The sequence below is a fragment of the Littorina saxatilis genome, linkage group LG16, assembly GCF_037325665.1.
Source record: "Littorina saxatilis isolate snail1 linkage group LG16, US_GU_Lsax_2.0, whole genome shotgun sequence".
Classification (NCBI taxonomy): Eukaryota; Metazoa; Mollusca; class Gastropoda; order Littorinimorpha; family Littorinidae; genus Littorina; species Littorina saxatilis.
This window is the reverse complement of record NC_090260.1, coordinates 19,369,502-19,389,476: the sequence shown is the minus strand read 5'-3', so window position 1 is coordinate 19,389,476 and position 19,975 is coordinate 19,369,502. Positions and strand designations below refer to the sequence as shown.

Genomic DNA, 19,975 nt, shown 5'->3' with positions numbered 1-19,975 from the left:
AATATAAACATTTAGTTCAGGCTCACCCGAGTCTTCTTAAAGCTATTTTGTTATACAGCTCAGTGCGGTTGCAAAACAACTACGCTTGATTATGCAGAATGACCTCTGACCACACAAAATACACTCACTGATTGCCGGTGAAACATGGAGAAGCAAAAAGCACCTTCGTTATCACAAAGTCTGATTACTCAAGGACATTGCAAGCGGACACTGCGTTACTGTTGCATGAGGACGTTGTCATTTCTGCGACAACAGTCACTGTGGTCAAAATGTATTCATTTGCATCTCATTTACTTTTCATCTGTTGTACAATGTGCTATCACTGATACATGTACTTCCATTTTGAAATTCATGTGGAAATTCATTTAGAATTCATTTAGAAATTCATTTAGAACTTCAGCTTGAAGTTGGAGTCGGTGAGCACAGTAAAGTTTGCTCACATTTTGCTCCAACATTGACCCCCACGTTTCTCGAATCAGAGACTTCAGTCAACCATGCCCAAAGTCGCAGAAATGGCCACACATTATAGTCACATTACTACTTGGAACATTCATAAATGGTTATACAAAGGCAGTTCATTCCAGTCAACCTCCATTTCAACCACACCTCAAAATGTGAGAAATTCAGGTCTTGAAAAAGATGGGAGGTAAACTTCGAGACCGTTTTATCAGAAAATCTGAGAAAAAGTAATGTCTTAACTGGTTGTCGCGACATATGTCGCGCTACTTTACGTATACTGTCACCTGGTTGTCACGACATATATCGCGCTACTGGCTCAGTCTGTTTGGTCGGTTCCGATTACCTCCCATGGATGCAAAAACCTATATGACCGTTTTTCTTTCTTTTTCTCTCTGTTAATTCACCAGTGGCTATGTAACATGTGTTACAGAATGGCACCAGTGCAAGGGTTAAAAGGACGTTAGTTAGCAGTATTTTAAACTGTGTGTCAACACCACATTCTTCTACACAAACCAAGCAACACAGTACAATTCAGCTGAGTGACTAGGGCCAAAAAAAAAAAAAAGGTCTGTTTACGGTAACCCGACCGACCCTAGTTTTTAGGCCCGACCCTAATCTTTTTTTTTGATCATCTGAAAAAAAAAAAAAAACGCATCCAAAATAGAGCTGTTTGCGCTCAAACAGCAGACGACAGAAGGGAGGTAAGCTCAAAGTACTGTTTATAGTTATGTTGGGCAAAAACAGAGATTGATGAGAAGAAATGAACTGTGAAACATCATAGAGAAGGGAGACCAAAAAAAAAAAAAAAATGGAAAAAAAAAAGAAGAAAAAAAGCCGACCTACCGACCCTATTTTTTCACCCTATGTTACCGTAAACAGACCTATTTTTTGGGGGGGCCTAACTCTGCACTTTCTAAATTGGTTGTAAATTTTTTTTCAGTCGAACACACTGTTCCACGCATGAAAAGCTACAAACTACTACACAATGCTATGACGAATACGGTGCTTTCAGACGTCTTTTCGTACAGAGTTTCTTCTTCGACCACACTTGCAGAAACATGCAGAGCTACACAATGCTACAAAGCAACCAATTACTACATTTTTACTTCTTGTTCAGAAACACTCATCAACGTGCAGATAAAGCAATGTCACGCTTCGCTACGGCTCAACAACCACAGATGCATTTTTTTCGTTTTTGTATGTACATGTTTCTTGTGACTGTTATTTACAAACGACACTCTTGTTCTCAACTAAAGTAACACGCTTTTATACAGCTGAGCAACCACAAATGCTTTTGTTCTCTTTGTACAGTGTTTTTCTCATCTACTACATACACTCTTGTTCACAAGAAAAGCAACAGTATTATATCCAAAGCAGCTATGTGTGTGCGTGTGCTCTCACACATACACTCTTCACCACACCTAAAGCAGTTTTTCCACACTTGCAATTCATGAACAAAATCAACAATATGTATGGGTGCATGTGGGATTGAAAAACTCTGCCTCACATGTCCTTGACTCTCGCTTCAGACTGGCATATTCTTCTATCAAAAAGCCAAATTCCAGCTTCCAGCAGAGCCACATGCATCTCTGAATATGATCAGTTTGACACTGTGGGTTTTACACCCTGTGCGCATTTATAAGAGAAATCGGCAGTGGCGTGTTCCTGTCAAATCTAAAAAGCAGCAACTAAAATCAATGAGTGTTAAAATCGGCGTGGCATACACACAAAGCACAGGCTAGGCAGCGTTTGAGGCGGATTTAACAGTTTGCTTAAAACAGCAGCAGTTGTGTGTGTGTGGTTTTTTTTTAAGCTATCAACTGGAGATTGAACACTAAAAGTACTTGAAAGGCTGTGAAAGTCTCTTTCTACCACAGTCTTTTAGTTGTTGTTGCTGACATACACATTCAACAACAGTTACTCTTTCCACACAAGATCGTGTCATGAAAACTTTGTATGCTATGAACACATCCATGCCAAACAGGCCTCAATAAATGCTCCAAGTCCAAGGATACTGTCAATATCAGTCCTAAGGTGGTTGTCGTGCACAACAACGATTTCAGTCTCAGCAGCTACGCAACCTTAGCTCAAGTCCATACTCTGATCTTTTCTCATCCGATTCGTTCTGACGATTATTAGCGGTCAGGAAAGAATTCATGAATGAAGCGACATGTTTCTGTTCTCATCAGACGGTAGTAACCATGCACCCTCTCTTGACTGGATTCGGTCTCGCTACCATTGTCCTTGCTAGCGGCGCTCAGCAACTCGGCCACGAGCCAGCCATTCGTTCTGACTGACTGTCGTAAGCGGTCAAGAAAAAATTCATTGAGCGACATGTTTCTCATCTCATCAGACGGTAGTAACCATGCACCCTCTCTGATTTGACTCCGTCTCGCTACCATCATCCTTGCTAGAGGTGCTAAGGAAAGACTGCTTTCTTCGCGCAAGCAGCATCTCCGTTTTCGTCATGTGTTTCGTCGTCTTCTTGTCCTTATCGCCATTCATGTCTGCAGTGGTGTCTTTGGTGATCTGAGCAGTGGGGGGGAGGGTCGGGGCGGTGGTTGTCACGGAGACTGGGGTGGAGGCCGGCGGGCTGTAGTTGAAGGGGGCGACAGGCGCCACGATAGCGCCGGGGCTGGGTTTGGATGTGGGGACGGAAATGGTCTTGGTCGACGTGCCTGTGGTGTGGTGTGTGACGATTTTCGGCTCGATGTAATCCGTCGTGAACTTCTTGCTCTTTGATTGTTTGGAGCCAAAGAACTTCAGTCCGGCGAACGTGGATTTGATGCTCTTGGCGACGGATTTCTTGCTCTTGCTTTTCTTTCCGCCGGCGACAGCGGAAGCGTCGTGGTTGGCGAAACTGATCTCGCTGATGGCGCTGTCGTTGCCGCAACTCTGCCACACGCTCATGTCAGCCCCGCGAGCCAGCGATTCGTTCTGACTGTCGTTGGCGGTCAAGAAAGAATTCATGGAGCGACACGTTTCGTCGGCGTTGGGCAGGTTTAGACTGACGTCTCCCTGCTTGACCGGCTTCTTGTTCCGTCGCCAGGTGCTGCTGTCAATCACGTTGGCCGTCACGGAGAGCTGGTTATTGTCCGACGCCGAGGCATCTTCCAGCGAGTCCACAGAGCAGGCCATAGCCGCTTCGCGCTCTGCAGCCGCTATCTCTGGGTCTTCATGGATATAGGCCTCGTCCAAGTTCACGTCTCCACCACTCTCCAAGCTCTCGAAAGCGTTCTCCGACTCGTCTCCCGTAGGGTCGCATAACTCCAGCATTCCCTCTCCGGATGACACAATGGCGGCGTCTTCGTCCTCCGAGTTCTGCCACGTCATGCCGCGACTCTTGGCGACGGGGAACTTGTCGTAAGTCGACGACCTTGGGATGACCTCCGTGCTGCTGCCGCTCTGCTCCTCCCCGCCGGACGACTGCGAGTTGACGGACGAGCTCTTCCTGACGAAGGTGAGCGAGGAGATGGACATGTTGCGAGCCGAAGCGGGCAGGCTGGAGGATTTGTTCCTGGGTTTGGTCGTCGCTGGGGCTAGAGCGTGGTCTTCCACCGAGAAAGACCGCTGGACCCCTCCAGCCTCCTCCTTCTTCCACAGGCTGGCGATCTTGCTGGGTACCTGCTTTTTTCCCCCCGCTTTCCTCACCTCTTCTCCCCCTTTGTCGGGGGTCCTGGGGTTGGAAGGGCGACGGCCGTTGGGTGTGGTAGGTCTCGACCCGTCACTTCCCCTGCGAAGACTGGCGCTGCTTTCTGACTTCTTGATGTCCACCTTGCCTACGCCAGGTTTTTTTACAGTTCCGGTTGTCGGTCCCTTGTTGAGCGAGCTTCCGCTGTTGGTTTTGGTCAGGCTGGACCCACTGCCGGTTTTGCGCAGGCTCGATGCACTGCCAGATTTGTTGAGGTTGGTGTTGCTAGTTCTTGCGGGCAGGTTGCTTCTGGTGCTAGTAGCTGCAGGCTTTGGTCCCGATGCCGTGCTACCAGGCTTTCCAGCGTTGGCAGAGGATTTGGGTGAAGAACCCATTCCTTGTGGTCGGGCGATGTTCGACGGCCGCGGCTGCTGTTTGACTGTCGGGGTCGCCGCTGCTGCTGCATTCCGCTTCAGAGCTCCAGGGGCATCTTTGGCGTTTCTTTGTGCGCTTTTGTCGACGACGAAGTTGAAGGAGTCCAACGCCTTGCTCCAAGCTTCGGGTGGACTGCCGGTAGAGTTGCGCTGAGCAGCCGCTTCACAGCCTGAACTTCTCTTCTCAGCCTGCACACGGCCTCGACTGGCACTGCGAGTCCTCAAACGAACGTTGTTGGTGGTGGCCCTGGGCGTCGGGGTGTCTTTGACAAACGTCGCCTGCTTGGTGGGCGGTTTGGGTCGTTCTGCCGCATCTTTGCCGCGGTTGGTCGCAGCGGGAAGCCTGGAAGGAGGTGTGGTGCCGGCCTTGGCGGGTGACCTTGGAATGCCTGACCCTGACCCCGGTCGAGGCCCCGCAGGGGATTGGAGTTTGCCGGTGGCGGTGGTCTTGGGGGCTGTGGGTCTGATGGGGTTGGAGGGAGGGCTGGTTTTCTGAGACACGGGGGTGGTAGAGGTTTTGGGTCCGGGTAGGTTGGACTTGGGCTGCCCACCGGGCGTTCTCGGGGAAGTCTTCTTCTGAGGACCTCCTCCTCCTCCCACCCTACCTGCGGGGGACTTGGCGTTCCCCACCGCTCCTCCGCTTGTGGGTCTGGAGTTACCTCCCCCTGTTCCGCTGGTGGGGCGAGAGTTGGCTCCCCCTCCGCTGCCTGGGCGGGACCTTGCCTCCGCCTTGCTGGGGAGCCGGAGAGCGGAGGAGGGGGAGGGTTTGGTGTACAGAGGTTTCCGTCGCCCTCGCACCGCCTTCCCATCATCCTCTTCCAGCGCCGTCTTCCTCGGCAGCTTGCTTTCCGGTTTGACCACCTTAGCGCTGCACGAACTCATGGTTTCCGCTTGGGAGGAGCAACGGTCGCTCATTTTCTCCGACGTCGTCGACCAGGAAATGGAGACTTCGGAGGCGGTGTCGGAAGTGTAGTCGTTGGAGACAAGGGATATGGTTTCGTTCTCGATGAACAGATCGTCGTCCAACGCGCTGCCCGTCATGTCGCGCTTGGTGACGATTTCCGACACGATGAGGCTGGCGTTCTGCTGGAGAAGAAGCTCGTCTTCTGGCGTGATCTCCTGCTCGAACGAAGCGTGGCCGCTCTCCCCCTCTTGATCGAATGAAGCGTGACCGCTCTCCCCCTCTTGGTCGAAGGAGGTGTGTCCGCTGCCGAAACACAGCTTCTCTTCCAGGTCATCCTCATAGTGAACAACATCTTGGGAAAGATCGTGCTGAGAGCTGTGATCATCGTCGAATGACTCGCCCCGCTGCGTCAGAGTTCTGTTTCCCACCTCCATCACGGTTTGGTTCTGGTCGACGTCGTCATCTTCTTCAGCTTCGTAGTAATCCTCCGCGGGTTTCAGCTCAAAGTGGGGTGTGTGGTACTGGTAGTGGTGATCGTCGGAGAAAGCTTTCTCGCTGTCGGCTTTCTCTCCAGAGCTGCTGGAGTCTGTCGTGCTGGCCACCATGGGGTGGTCAGGATGGTGGGGGGCATGCGTGTCTCTGTGGTGACGGTCAAGAAGCCGGTTGTCTGTGCCCAGCGCTGCGGCGGGGTCCACGTGAATGACGGAAGTGGTGCAGGACTGCGCTGAACGAGACGTGGAGTTGCTGCTCGACGCACTGCTGCTTTCCACGGACTGCGTTATTCTGTTGCAGATCTCTTTCTGCGTTTTCAGGAGGTTGTCCTGCGAGTGCGACCTCGCGCTTTCCTCCCTGCTTTGCTTGGTGTGGTGGGCGGAGGAGGAGGAGCCGTGTCGGTTTTTTCTCCAGCTGGAGAACCTTGATGGCCTTCCTCCTCCGTCGTCGGAGTCCATGTCCAGAGCGTCGGAGCAGCTCCGGGTCATGAGCTTTTCTCTCCGCTCCACCCTCTCTCCGTGAGCCGTCAGAGTGACGGAGGCAGTGGTGGTTTCTCCGACGGAGGCGGTGTCTTCAAACTGCGCTCGGATCTCCAGGGCTGAGTTTTTTAGGGACCCTCCCTCCTGGAGGGCCCGCCCTTCGTTTTTTGTCGCCGTTCGAGAATGTCGGCGCGAGCGGTCTTCGCCTCTGGACGGTCGCCTTTTTGGCATGGCGGCGTTGATGCATTGGTCCAGCAAGGCCTGTTCCGACGGAGTGGGGTCGAATCCTGCTGACTCGGCGCTTAGCGACTCTGTGGAGCTTGTTCGTGAGATCTGTGGTTCTTCTTCGGGTTGCGGTTCTTTGGCCCTTCCGCCGCTGGCAAGGGAACTGAGGGAAGAATTTCGCGAGAACGATACTGGTGTGTCTTCCATTTCGAACTGCTGCGTCTCGTCTTTGTTCCCTGTGCGCTGCTGCTGCGGCTGATTGCGATGTTTTTGTGATTTGACGCTGCCCTCTTCGCTGGACTGGCCAAGCACATGTCGTTCGGAGGCGTTGGGATATGCAGGGCACTGGCGGCTACTTGAAACAGCAAAGCCTTGACTCTCGCTCTTGTTGTCGTCGATAATTTCTATGGAGCTGAGTGAGTCGTTACGAGAGAAGGTTGTTGGCGTGCCTTCCATGCCGTAGACGTGAGGTGAGTCCGTCCCGTCAGCACCAAAAACACCGTCGTCTTTGTACGCTGTCGCCACGCTTCCCTGCTGGTGGGAAGATTTTGCTGGGCTTCTCCCGCTCGAAAGCCGGCCCCCTCTTGCCCCGTCATCGACAGAGTCGATGGTGAGATCGCTTAGAGAGGTGGCCGCCGAAAAGTTGTTGGGAGTTCCCTCGGTGGCGTACGTCTGGGTCGTGTCCCCTGCGTAGGGGACTTCCATCTGTACGGCGGATTTGGTTGCTGGGGGTTGACGCTGTTGTTGTTGCTGCTGATGTAGTTGCTGCTGTTGTTGTTGTTGCTGTTGTTGTTGTCGCTGTGGTGGCTTTCTCGCCTCTTCTCGCTGTTTAGCAGGACCCCCTCTGAGAGGAGCTTTGGTTCCTGCGTTCTGGGCTCGAGCGGCAGCCGACTTGTCCAAGTCGAGTTTGCGAGCGGTGCGAGCTTTTGGCATGGCTGCTTGGATCATGTCATTGAGCAGCTGCTGCTCGCTCTCCTCGCACAGAGAACTCGTATCGCTCTTGCAATCTTCCGGAGATTTCTGCGCAGAAGGTGGAGACTGGATTTTTTCTGGAGCGTCTGTGACGCAGCTTAGGTCGCTGAGAGACGTCGCCGCTGAAAAGTTCAACGGTGTTCCTTCCTCAGCAAAAGTTTTCATCGTGTCGGGCGCAAAGTCGTCGTCGGGAACACTGTGATGTCGCACAGGTGGGGGTTGGCGGTTTGCCGTTTGTGGTCGCGTCTGCCCGGCCGGGCGAGGGGGCTTGGCTGCATTACCTCCCCCTTGCTTGGCAGAAGAAGGGGAGTTGGCTCCCTTCTTGTTGTGAGGTTCAGGTTTTGCCAGCCTGCTGGAAGGGGACGGCAGTTTGGAAGACTTGGACAGAGGCGTTGACATTCCCTGAGGCGTGACTTTGGTCGGGAGGCGTGACGACATTTTGGAAGCTCCGGAACAAGGCGATTGTGATTCAGGCTTGGGCAGCGCAGACTTTTTCTTGATGGCGTTGTCCGAGCCGCTCTTGCGCATCTTGCGGCTGGAGTTGGTGGGAGCGGGCATGGCCGCACTGATGCACTGCGCCAGAATATCCTCCTCGCCTTCCGACATGGACGAATCCTTGTCGTCTCTCACCAGGGTGTTGTCCTGCGTCTCGCACAGTGTCACGTCAGCAGAATCCGTCTCTTCAACTTTGGAGAGATTGGGCTCCGCTGAAACAGCCGAAACCGGCTTTTTTCGAGACGGTGCGTTCCCTGCATCACCGTCGACAGTCAGGGCGCTAAGGCTGGAAGTTTCCGACCAAGTTTCCGACCAAACGGGTGGTGTTCCTTCGTCGGCGTAGACGACCGGGACCTCGGATTTTCCGGACATTGAGATGGCATCGTCGTGTTGGTGGGTGTTGGCGTTGTTGTTGCTGCTGTTGTTGGTGGGGATGGAGCTACGGAAGATGTTGAGAAGTTTGGCCAATTCGTCGTCCACTTGGATGTGAACGTCTTCCGCCCCTCTCTGCCAGTCCACCTGTTTGTGCAGACAGAGAGATTTTTTTTTCAACAGAGAATGTTAAAAACTGAAAGAATTTAGAGAAAAATTCATAAAATGCGGATATGCACAAAGAGTCAGCAACACAATCTAAATATTTTATGAGCAATGTGCATCTCTTTTCTCCTTTAGGCAGAAAATATGGACAAAACTGTCGAGTCAAGCAGTGAATAAATTTAACCCAGTCTTACCTTATTCCCAATCTGCCCGCTCTTCACTGCAGACGGGGCGTTCAGGACGGCAGATTCAGACGCACTCCCCACCCCTCCACCCACGCTGGCAGCCGCCACGACAGGCTTGAACGACCTGACGGGCGGAGACTGAAGTCGGGTGGGGCTCGGGGGCATGGTTTCGCTGGGCGAATCCGGCAGCTCGCTAGGGGAGACGACTTGGCTGGCTCGACGGCTGTACTCGGAAACAACGGAGCTGTGAACGGACTGCGTGTCAAAAGAGCTAAGCGATCCCAGAGAGCTGCATCGGGAGAACATCAGCGGTGTTTCTTCCACCTGCTGCTGCTGCTGGCGGCTTTCGTCGAAGGTCACTGTCTTGGATTCTTTCTCCACTGGCGTGTCTGTGCCGCGATTCCGCCTGCAACGCAACATAAGAGAACACTTAGTTTTGAACTATTTAATTTTTTGCGCCATAGAAATATCCTTATTAAAGTGAACCCCCCCTTTTAAGATCCTCGGTTTAAGACTCCTTCCTTACTTTATCAATCAATCAATCAATCAATATGAGGCTTATATCGAGCGTATTCCGTGGGTACAGTTCTAAGCGCAGGGATTTATTTATTTTATTTTTATTTTATGCAATTTATATCACGCACATATTCAAGGCGCAGGGATTTATTTATGCAGTGTGAGATGGAATTTTTTTTACACAATACATCACGCATTCACATCGGCCAGCAAAGACTAGCACTTGAACCAGTGCTTCATTTTGCCGGGGCGCCCGCGCCATTCACGCGTCATTTTTCGCCGTGCTATGCGCCCGTCGGGCGCATATTTAAAAACAATTTTTTTTCCCCATTTACGTCGCCGATTTCTCCACGCTAGCGATCGGAGGTCGCCCACTTGAGATTAAACAAGTAAGTCACTGAATCACAAGTGTGTCAGTGAATTTGATTCATTGGCTTTGCAGAGAGGAACCAATCAGAAAGCGTCTTTCATTTCCGCTTGTGTTACTTTCAAAAAGTGAGCATGACGAACAACGAACAATTTCGGCATGCCGCCTCCTCCTGTGAAGAAGCTGAAGGCAAAGCTAACTGGAGTCAGTGGACTTGTACAGACCAAACTCACTTTCAAGCTTCCTGTAGCTGTCAGTGAGTCTGACGAAGGTAGATATTTTCTGTTTTTACTGAACCCGTGGGAGAAGGGGAAAATGGGTGAGGGTGTGCAGTGCACATGGGTTTGACATCACATCTTTTCTGTTTGTCTTCCGATTTTGGAGACAGATTCTCCGACTTCTGAAATTACTCAAATTTACTGTTGCTGCTGTTTGGAGCGACTCTCTCAGTCTCTTATACACCACCACCCCCCCCCCCCCCCCCCCCCCCCCAAAAAAAAATTTTTTTTATTGTTTTTTTGTTGCATCTCGATTATCTCCTGTATGGCGCGCTTTCAGTTTCGTTGAGTATGAACCGCTTTTTTGTTGTTTTGTGGTGTATTTTCTTTTCGGTGGTGTTGGCCCATACCATATGAAATTGACCCCTCATTTCAGTGGTCAGGGGTCATTTGACCCCTCATGCTCTAAAACAAAATGAAGCACTGCTTGAACCCACCACCTAGGTTAGGAAAGGGGGGAGAAAATTGCTAACGCCCTGACCCAGGGTCGAACTCGCAACCTCTCGCTTCCGAGCGCAAGTGCGCAAGTGCGTTACCACTCAGCCACCCAGTCCATCCCACCCTGGCAAGGCAATGGTAAGGTATGTGCAATTAGTGCACACCTGCTGGTGCCTTATTCCCCTTTGTTTTTACACGCAAGCACAAGACCAAGTGCGCACAGAAAAGATCCTGTAATCCATGTTCGGTGGTTTATAGAAACACGGAAATACCCAGCATGCTTCCCCTGAACGCGGGGTATTGCTGCCTGAGTGGCGTGGTATAAACGGTCATACACGTAAAAACCCACTCATACAAGAACATGAGTGAACGTGGGAGTTTCAGCCCATGAACGAAGAAGAAGTATGTGCAATTAAGTACCCTGGCTTGTTTGTGGTTTAAAACTAAGCGCTCATAAACAAATATCCACACACTCTTTCTCTCTCACCTATCCACAAGTGCAGCCTTCATGCCGATGGCGTTCTTGTTTTCGATGACGGACGTAGACATCTCCCCTTTTTCCGACTCCTCGATGCTTTGCATCATGACTGGTCTACCCTGGTCCATGCTGTCCCTCGCCTCGCTGCTGTGCAGGGAGCTAAGGGAGCTCACTCTGGAGAAACAGACCGGAGTTCCCTCCTCACAATAGGTCTTCATCTGTGAGAAAAAAAGAGCGGGAAGACTTCATTCATCTACTGAATGGAACTACAGGCAATCAATTCTTTCTTTATTTGGTGTTTAACGTCGTTTTCAACCACGAAGGTTATATCGCGACGGGGAAAGGGGGGGAGATGGGATAGAGCCACTTCAGTGATGTACATTTTAGTCGGTCTCCGGTCTCTGACCGATCCAATTTCCCCAGGACCTATAGCTTTAACCCCAGCAGGACACAGGTCCGATTAACCTACAGAAGAAGTGGTCAAGGGTCCGATCGTTTTTGACAATGAAGCGGACATGCGGACTGTTCAATTTTCAAGAGGAAAGCTTGTTTCGGGTTTGCCAAGCGAAAGTAAACACTGCGTGAGGAAAGCTGGTTTCGGTTTTGCCAAGCGAAAATATGCACTGCGTGTGACCAGTTTGTTGAGTGAACGAGGCACGTACCATATGGGATCTGATTCTTTGAATTAATTTATCCTCAAGTTGGATCAAGAAGAAAAAAAGAAAACTGAACCCATATGGTGCCTAGAGTGCATTCATTGGCTCAGCAATAAATCGTTTAAACCAATGGGAACCACCCGTGCATGTTCGCACATCCGCAAGGCATTACTTTTCGTCATAATATCCGGAAAAACACAGCAGATGTTGAGAGAGGATTCAATGCACAGAACTTGGTGTGTACGGCTCGAAGAAACCGATTGTGTGTCAAAACCCAGGACATGATCCTAAAAGCAAACCTTGAGGGACCCGCAGAACGGTCAGATGCCTACCTGAAAAACATTGTCGACAGATGGGCAGTGAAAAAAACCCGACAACTGTTCAAATAACTTTGAAATGTGATTCAATCCTTTGAGTATCTAGTCATGACAGTCGCGGAAGGTGGAAGAATTTAAACTGAAAAATCTTTTTAAATGCGGTTTTACGAGTCGTGTTTTTGTCCTATTGAAATTGCAATCTCAGGACACTGTGTCCTATTGATTTTCAGTCTTCAGGACAATTGTCCTAAAGGCTGCTTGAAAAATGTACATCACTGGACTTGTTTCTTCTTCTTCTTCTGCGTTCGATGTTAGACCCACTTGTTAATTGTTTCTTGTTCACAAAAACACTGATCAAAAAATTGCTCCAGGGGTTTGCAACGTAGTACAATATATGACCTTACTGGGAGAATGCAAGTTTCCAGTACAAAGGACTTAACATTTCTTACATACTGCTTGACTAAAATCTTTACAAACATTGACTATATTCTATACAAGAAACACTTAACAAGGGTAAAAGGAGAAACAGAATCCGTTAGTCGCCTCTTACAACATGCTGGTGAGCATCGGGTAAATTCTTCCCCCTAACCTGCGGGAGGTACAGGCAATCAATTCATGTGAGAATGAGTTTAAGGAAATAAATAACGCTAGGGATCCAGCTGAAGCATTTTGGCCTCTGGTCAAAGATAACCTGTGCATGAAAAGCAGAACACTACTTTGTCCCTCTCCCCTGGGTTCAAATATAAAACATGTTAGTTACTGGCACATGTACAGTTCACACTAACACAATTTTTTTTTGATTCACGGAAATCTGCAAAATCGGGAGGGATTTGGATTGCCTGACTACAAAGAAACTTGATGACGGATTTGTACAAGCTGCGTAAGAGTCATTGCAACAACCTAACAAAAAACACCGAAGAAAAAAGTGTTGGAACTGTTTCATTTTTTTGTTAGTGAGAATTGTTGGTTATTTTTATATTTAGTCAAGTTTTGACTAAATATTTTAACATCGAGGGGGAATCGAAACGAGGGTCGTGGTGTATGTGCGTGTGTGTGTCTGTGTGTGTGTGTGTAGAGCGATTCAGACTAAACTACTGGACCGATCTTTATGAAATTTGACATGAGAGTTCCTGGGTATGAAATCCCCGAACGTTTTTTTCATTTTTTTGATAAATGTCTTTGATGACGTCATATCCGGCTTTTCGTGAAAGTTGAGGCGGCACTGTCACGCCCTCATTTTTCAACCAAATTGGTTGAAATTTTGGTCAAGTAATCTTCGACGAAGCCCGGGGTTCGGTATTGCATTTCAGCTTGGTGGCTTAAAAATTAATTAATGACTTTGGTCATTAAAAATCTGAAAATTGTAAAAAAAAATAAAAATTTATAAAACGATCCAAATTTACGTTTATCTTATTTTCCATCATTTGCTGATTCCAAAAACATATAAATATGTTATATTCGGATTAAAAACAAGCTCTGAAAATTAAATATATAAAAATTATTATCAAAATTAAATTGTCCAAATCAATTTAAAAACACTTTCATCTTATTCCTTGTCGGTTCCTGATTCCAAAAACATATAGATATGATATGTTTGGATTAAAAACACGCTCAGAAAGTTAAAACAAAGAGAGGTACAGAAAAGCGTGCTATCCTTCTTAGCGCAACTACTACCCCGCTCTTCTTGTCAATTTCACTGCCTTTGCCATGAGCGGTGGCCTGACGATGCTACGAGTAAAATGGCATTGCGTTTCATTCTGTGAGTTCGACAGCTACTTGACTAAATATTGTATTTTCGCCTTACGCGACTTGTTTTTTGTTTACAATTGCGTGCGTGTGTGTGTGTGTGTGTGTGTGTGTGTGTGTGTGTGTGTGTGTGTACTAACCTGGTCGGGAGGCAAAATCTCATCGTCAGGATTGTGAAACGTCTGCTGGGGGCCCGTCAGCGGCTGGCAAGCTGGCTGGTTGCCAAAGCGATGACCTTGAGCGCCTGCACCTGAAGGTCGCACCGTTGACCCTGTGTGTCCGCACGAGCTGTTGCCGGGCGTGTCCTCGCTCTCCCCGTACCTGGCGCTAAAATTTTGCACTTCGTCCGCACCCTCGCCTTCCTCCTCCTCCTCTTCTTCTTCTTCCTGATGTCGGTGGTGACAGCGCTTGGGGGATTTGGTTTCCTCTTCTTCTCCCTCTTCTCCGCCCTGAGGGAGGGATATGAGATCAGCAACAATTCTTTATACACTAATATCAATCAATCAATCAATATGAGGCTTATATCGCGCGTATTCCGTGGGTACAGTTCTAAGCGCAGTGATTTAAAAAAAAAATTTTTATGCAATTTATATCGCGCACATAGTCAAGTCGCAGGGATTTATTTATGCCGTGTGAGATGGAATTTTTTTACACAATACATCACGCATTCACATTGGCCAGCAGATCGCAGCCATTTTGGCGCATATCCTACTTTTCACGGCCTATTATTCCAAGTCACACGGGTATTTTGGTGGACATTTTTATCTATGCCTATACAATTTTGCCAGGAAAGACCCTTTTGTCAATCGTGGGATCTTTACCGTGCACACCCCAATGTAGTGTACACGAAGGGACCTCGGTTTTTCGTCTCATCCGAAAGACTAGCACTTGAACCCACCACCTAGGTTAGGAAAGGGGGGAGAAAATTGCTAACGCCCTGACCCAGGGTCGAACTCGCAACCTCTCGCTTCCGAGCGCAAGTGCGTTACCACTCGGCCACCCAGTCCTAATACAGTGAAGCAAACTACATCAAAGCTAAGTTTTCATCTCACATCTTCTCATGATTATTTGCGTGTTACAGTGGAACCCCCCTTTTAAGACCCCCCCAGTATGACTCCCTCCTTTTAAAGGTACTGAACTTGTCAAATCCAGGTGCACGGAGCCCCTGGGGTTTTTAGTCATACCTCAGGCAGCTATCCGTTAGAAGAACTACCAAGTTTCATTGACTTGCACCCAAAGAGTCAAGAACTGCGATTTTTTTATGAATTAATTTCGTACTCGGACCCGGCTGGTCTTGACCTATTTTTGGATCTAAATTTAGATCAGGTAGATCACCACATCATGCACAAAAAGACACGTCACTAAGCAAACTATGTCAGACGTCATCATGAGTTTGTGTAAAACAAAATGGAGGCCGGAATCACTCAGTTGAATCGAACTCCGACCAAACACCACGTAATAACTAGGTTAATTTATGCACTCGCGTGAACAAGAAACTGTCGAGCTTCACAGATGTCGTCGTTGGGTAGTTTTGGGTTTGTTTTACTACCATAGGAGGATTTTTGAACTGTAAATGCACTCAGCTGCAACAAAAACGCAAAACGAAGGCTGTGAGCTGCACTGTGCCTGTAAGGACCTTGTTTTCTCAGACTTTCTGTTTATAACCTCTGTAAAACTACCTCCATTTTAAGACCTGGTTTTCTCATATTTTTGTAAGTCTCAAAATGGGGGTTCCTCTGTTGTAACATTTCTTTATACACTGATACAGTGAAGCAAACTACATCAAAGCTAAGTTTTCATCTCACATCTTCTCATGATTAACCGTCTGATATAGTATACATAGTCGTCAAACTTCAGAAACAGTTAAGGCAAAAAAAAAAAAAAAGGTCTGTTTACGGTAACATAGGCCAAAAAAATAGGGTCGGTAGGTCGGGTTTTTTTATTATTATTTTTTTTCTCCAAAAAACCATAATTATTTTTACGTGTTTTTTTTTCTTTTTTTCCCAAATGCCAAAAAAAAGTCTAGGGTCGCGCGAAAAAAATAGGGTCGGTCGGGTTACCGTAAACAGACTTTTTTTTGTTGTGCCTAAGCTATGTCTCTGCAAACGGCGACGATCTGTGCCTGTGAAATCATGGGAATGACTGACATCCCAGTGAGGATCAGCTCATATCTGTGCTTTCTGCACTGTCCGCTCATTATAACGCTCTTTTCGTTCGAAAGTACGCTCATCGGAGCTGACAATTGGCATTGCGGGTGTGATCGCGTCCCTCAGTGCACAGATCGAGAATCCACGTGTGGAGAAGTCACGTTTAGCTTGACTCAGTGTTTGCAAGGAAAAGCAACTCCCCCTTAACTCATAAAAACCCTGAGTTATTTGCAGAATTTGTCTTTTTTTGATGTTAGCCGTCTTTCTTGTTTCTGATTTCTCCACCTACCTGTTTTCCCCCAGTGAGATCGGTCAGAGACGTGGCGGTGGAGAGGAAGGGGGTTCCTTCCGTGCAGAACGTCAGAACCTGGTCGTCATTGGCGCTTTGATCCAGACGATCGTTTGTCCGTCTGGCTTCCTCGTACTTGCACTCCACGCAGTCAGGGTCAGGGTCGTTACGGTAACGCATGCTGTAGTTCACCGGTTGGTCCTGATGTTCGAAAGAAAATAATGATAAGGGTAAGATTTCATGTCGTCCTGTGAGGTTACCCCCATGCAAATTTGGGCTGCATGCTTTTATTATATGAAGTCTTATATCGCGCGCGTATCTCCAGACTCGGACTCAAGGCGCAGGGACCTATTTATGCCGTGTGAGATGGAATTTTTTACACAATACATCACGCATTCACATCGACCAGCAGATCGCAGCCATTTCGGCGCATATCCTACTTTTCACAGCCTATTATTCCAAGTCACACGGGTATTTTGGTGGACATTTTTTATCTATGCCAATACAATTTTGCCAGGAAAGACCCTTGATGAGGATAAGATTTCATGTAGTCCTGTGAGGTTACCCTCATGGAAATTGGGGCCGCTTTCTCACTGGGGAAGGCGAGCTGCCATACAGTGTGGTGCTACCCATTTCTTTTCCCATTCAAGTGTAAAGATTGTGAACATAACTCTTGCTTATTTTCTAAACGTTTAGCAAAACTGTGTAGAAAGTGGAATAGACAAGGTGAAACTGAACTTCTGTGACTGTGAGACATACATTATATTCTCCCTCCCTCCCACTGCTTTTCCTAGCTTAAGCTGTCTCATTCTTACGTGTCATTTCATATCATGATTGTTGGTATGAAAGGAATTAAATATTACCGTACACACAACCCTCGAAATGTGCATGCGTCACACACACACACACACACACACACACACACACACACACACACAAACACACACACATGGACACTCACACACACACACACACACACACACACACACACACACATAAATGATCACCATTCCCCAAGTCACAGAATGTCTCTCTACTTCTTCTCCCTACCTCTCAAAGAATTTCTTTTCACCCATCTCCTCCTCCTTTCCTTCAATTCCCTCCTCCTTTCCTTCAATTCCCCCCCCCCCTTCCCCCTTCCCCCTTCCCCCTCCCTCCCCCCCACTTTCCCCAACTTTCTCTGACCTGATCATCAGAATGGTCCTCAGCGTATCTGAGACTGAAATCTGTCGGCTGTTCATCCATGCTGTCGAGGTCCGTCTCAGCGTACGCGCTAAACGGTCCCCCATTCACGCCCTGAGCCCCTTGCATGCTGCGCTGCGCTGTGTACCCTGGTCGTTGTGGCTGCTGCTGCTGCTGCTGTACACGCTGTTGTTGTGGTTGTGGTTGTCGGTGGGATAATGGCTGTGGAGGGTTGAAATTATGTGGGGCTGGGAATCGTCCGTGGACGACGTTTTGGGGTACGACGTGTCTGGGCTGGGGTACGACGTTCGGACCGACATAGTTGTTGACTCGCACGTTCCCGGGATGAAACTGACGCACTTGGGGGTTTGGCATTCTGGTGGGGGCGCCGTGAGCGCCGCGTGGGAGCGGCGCTCTGGGACCAGGATGAACATTACCATGGATACCGCCGGCACCCTGAAGCGAGGTGGGGTGCACGTTCATGCCTAACACTGACTGTTCCGGGTACATTGTGGTGGGGGTGTCCTGATACTTCAAGCTGTAATTCACCGGCTGTTCACTGTTGTCAGAATCGTCGCCCCTATCGTAGTCCAGATTCAAGCTAACGTTCTTTTTCACAAGGTGCTCGTAGAGCTTCTGTTGCGAGGGTTTGACTGGAGGAGTCCGGTGGTTCTGCGACTGTGCGTGATGGGAGAAACTGTGGTTGTTGTGTTGCGATTGGTCTGAAGGTTCCGCAGGGGTGGGGTTCGATTCCGCGCCGACACCCGCTAACATGGCGACCTCCTGCATGTAACGTACGATGCGACTGGACTGAGCGCCATTCTTTCCTCCACGCTCCAGGGCTGAGCAGGCATGTTCGGAGCTCACGCGGTGCAGACCTTGGGGTTCTTTCTTCCGCTCGAGCGAGCCGCCTTGGCGACGGTGCAGAAGGTGCGAGCTCTTTGCCAGCATGTGATGAACGCGCGAGCGATCGTGAGAAATGTCTGAGTGCGTGCTGGTCACGCTGTCTTGGCTGCTGGCTCGAGGCACGCGCTGTGGTGACCTCACTCGACCTTCCGCTGTGGAAGAATCGCATCGCGTCTGCACCTGCCGCCTGTGTAATGCTCTCCGCGGGTCGTCTTCCGTTTTGTGCACTGAGTTGTTCGACGCGGAAGGGTCGAAAGGATAAACGAACCTCCTCCCGTCCCCGTCCGCTGTTCTGCTCGGAGGCGTATCGGTCGGACTGTCACGCGGGCTTTCAACATTTTCACACGTCTCAGACAAGTTCTGCGCGTCAAGCTCCTCCTCCAGGGCTCGCTGTTTCCGCGCGGAGAGTGTCGGCCGGTTGCCATGGTTACCGCGATCGCAGTCCATGCCTTTGCCGGAACCGGCAGACGACAGGAGGTTTCGCAGCGCTGCGCTGCTCCCCATTGCGATCATCCGATGCTTGGAGTGAACCAGGTTCCGCAGCATCCCCACCGCCCCCATGTCTCGCAGAAGCTCCTGATCTTCCGAGCAACGGGCGGACAAGTTCCAGAGAGTTCCGCAAGCGTTGCTGACGATGGTAAGACTGGTGGAACGAAGCTGAGCGAGGAGAATCTGCAGGCACCCTTTCTGTCGCAAGGTCCTGCGATAGTCTTCGCGGATCGCGATCTGGCTGGAAACGTTACGGAGAATCCCGCCCCCGTTTTCCACGATGGCGTGCGTCTTCCCTCCGCTCTTGAACGTCAGGAGCGAAACCAGAAACTCCAGGGCGCCTTTCACAGCGCAGATCTCTGCCTTGTTTTCCGAGCAGTGCGACGACAGATTCCACAGAGCAGAGAGAATGCTTTTCAGCGTCGTTTCCTTTTTCACCGCCATGGCGCTTTCCGTTAGAGTCGTAACCGCCCCGACTTCTCTCAGCGTCTTTTTACTAGCAAGATCCGCCCTCCAGGATAAATTTCTCAGCACGCTCGCGGCTCCCTGGCAGAGGTCTTCGTTGGGCGAGCGCAGTTGAGCGACCAGGGCGTGCATGGCCGGCTGCATGGAGCAGAGGAGCGCCTTGTTCTTGCCGTCACCGAAGGTGAGGTTGGTGAGCGCCATGCATGCGTAGCGCCGCACGGTGATGCTGTAGTTGTCACCAGTGTTGCCCTGCTTGGTGTGGTCCACTTCCAAGAGTTCTGCCATGGCTTGGAGACCTCCTGCACAAAGAACGAGTACAATTTTGAGAATTTCTGCCATGGCTTGGAGACCTCCTGCACAAAGAACGAGTACAATTTTGAGAATTTCTGCCATGGCTTGGAGACGTCCTGCACAAAGAACAAGTACAATTTTGACCATTTCTGCCATGGCTTGGAGACGTCCTGCACAAAGAACAAGTACAATGTTGACAATTTCTGCCATAGCTTGGAGACCTACTGCCCCCCCCCCCCCCCCCCCAAAAAAAAAAATTAACAAGAAGGGCAAAGCCCATACGACTCACATGCTTTACACATTTTTCCTACCAAAATACATGTGACCTTGACCCAAGGTCAAGGTCATCCAAGGTCATGCAACACAAAGCTGTTAATTCAAGACATAGGAAGTACAATGGTGCTTATTGGCTCTTTCTACCATGAGATATGGTCACTTTTAGTGGTTCACTACCTTATTTTGGTCACATTTCATAAGGGTCAAAGTGACCTTGACCTTGATCATATGTGACCAAATGTGTCTCATGATGAAAGCATAACATGTGCCCCACATAATTTTTAAGTTTGAAACAGTTATCTTCCATAGTTCAGGGTCAAG

The 19,975-nt window shown here is 49.3% G+C and overlaps 1 protein-coding gene across 1 annotated transcript in view; it reads right to left on the bottom strand.

Moving 5' to 3' along the window:
• Nucleotides 1-1,354: 1,354 nt before the first annotated feature.
• LOC138951461 (adenomatous polyposis coli protein-like) overlaps nucleotides 1,355-19,975 on the bottom strand; it is a gene marked incomplete in the record, with an annotated part of 79,696 nt that continues 61,075 nt past the window's right edge. The window contains 6 exon segments of the mRNA XM_070323055.1: nucleotides 1,355-8,610; nucleotides 8,823-9,219; nucleotides 10,900-11,108; nucleotides 13,750-14,058; nucleotides 16,046-16,246; nucleotides 17,231-19,386. Of these exon segments, the coding sequence (XP_070179156.1) occupies nucleotides 2,809-8,610; nucleotides 8,823-9,219; nucleotides 10,900-11,108; nucleotides 13,750-14,058; nucleotides 16,046-16,246; nucleotides 17,231-19,386 (9,074 nt within the window).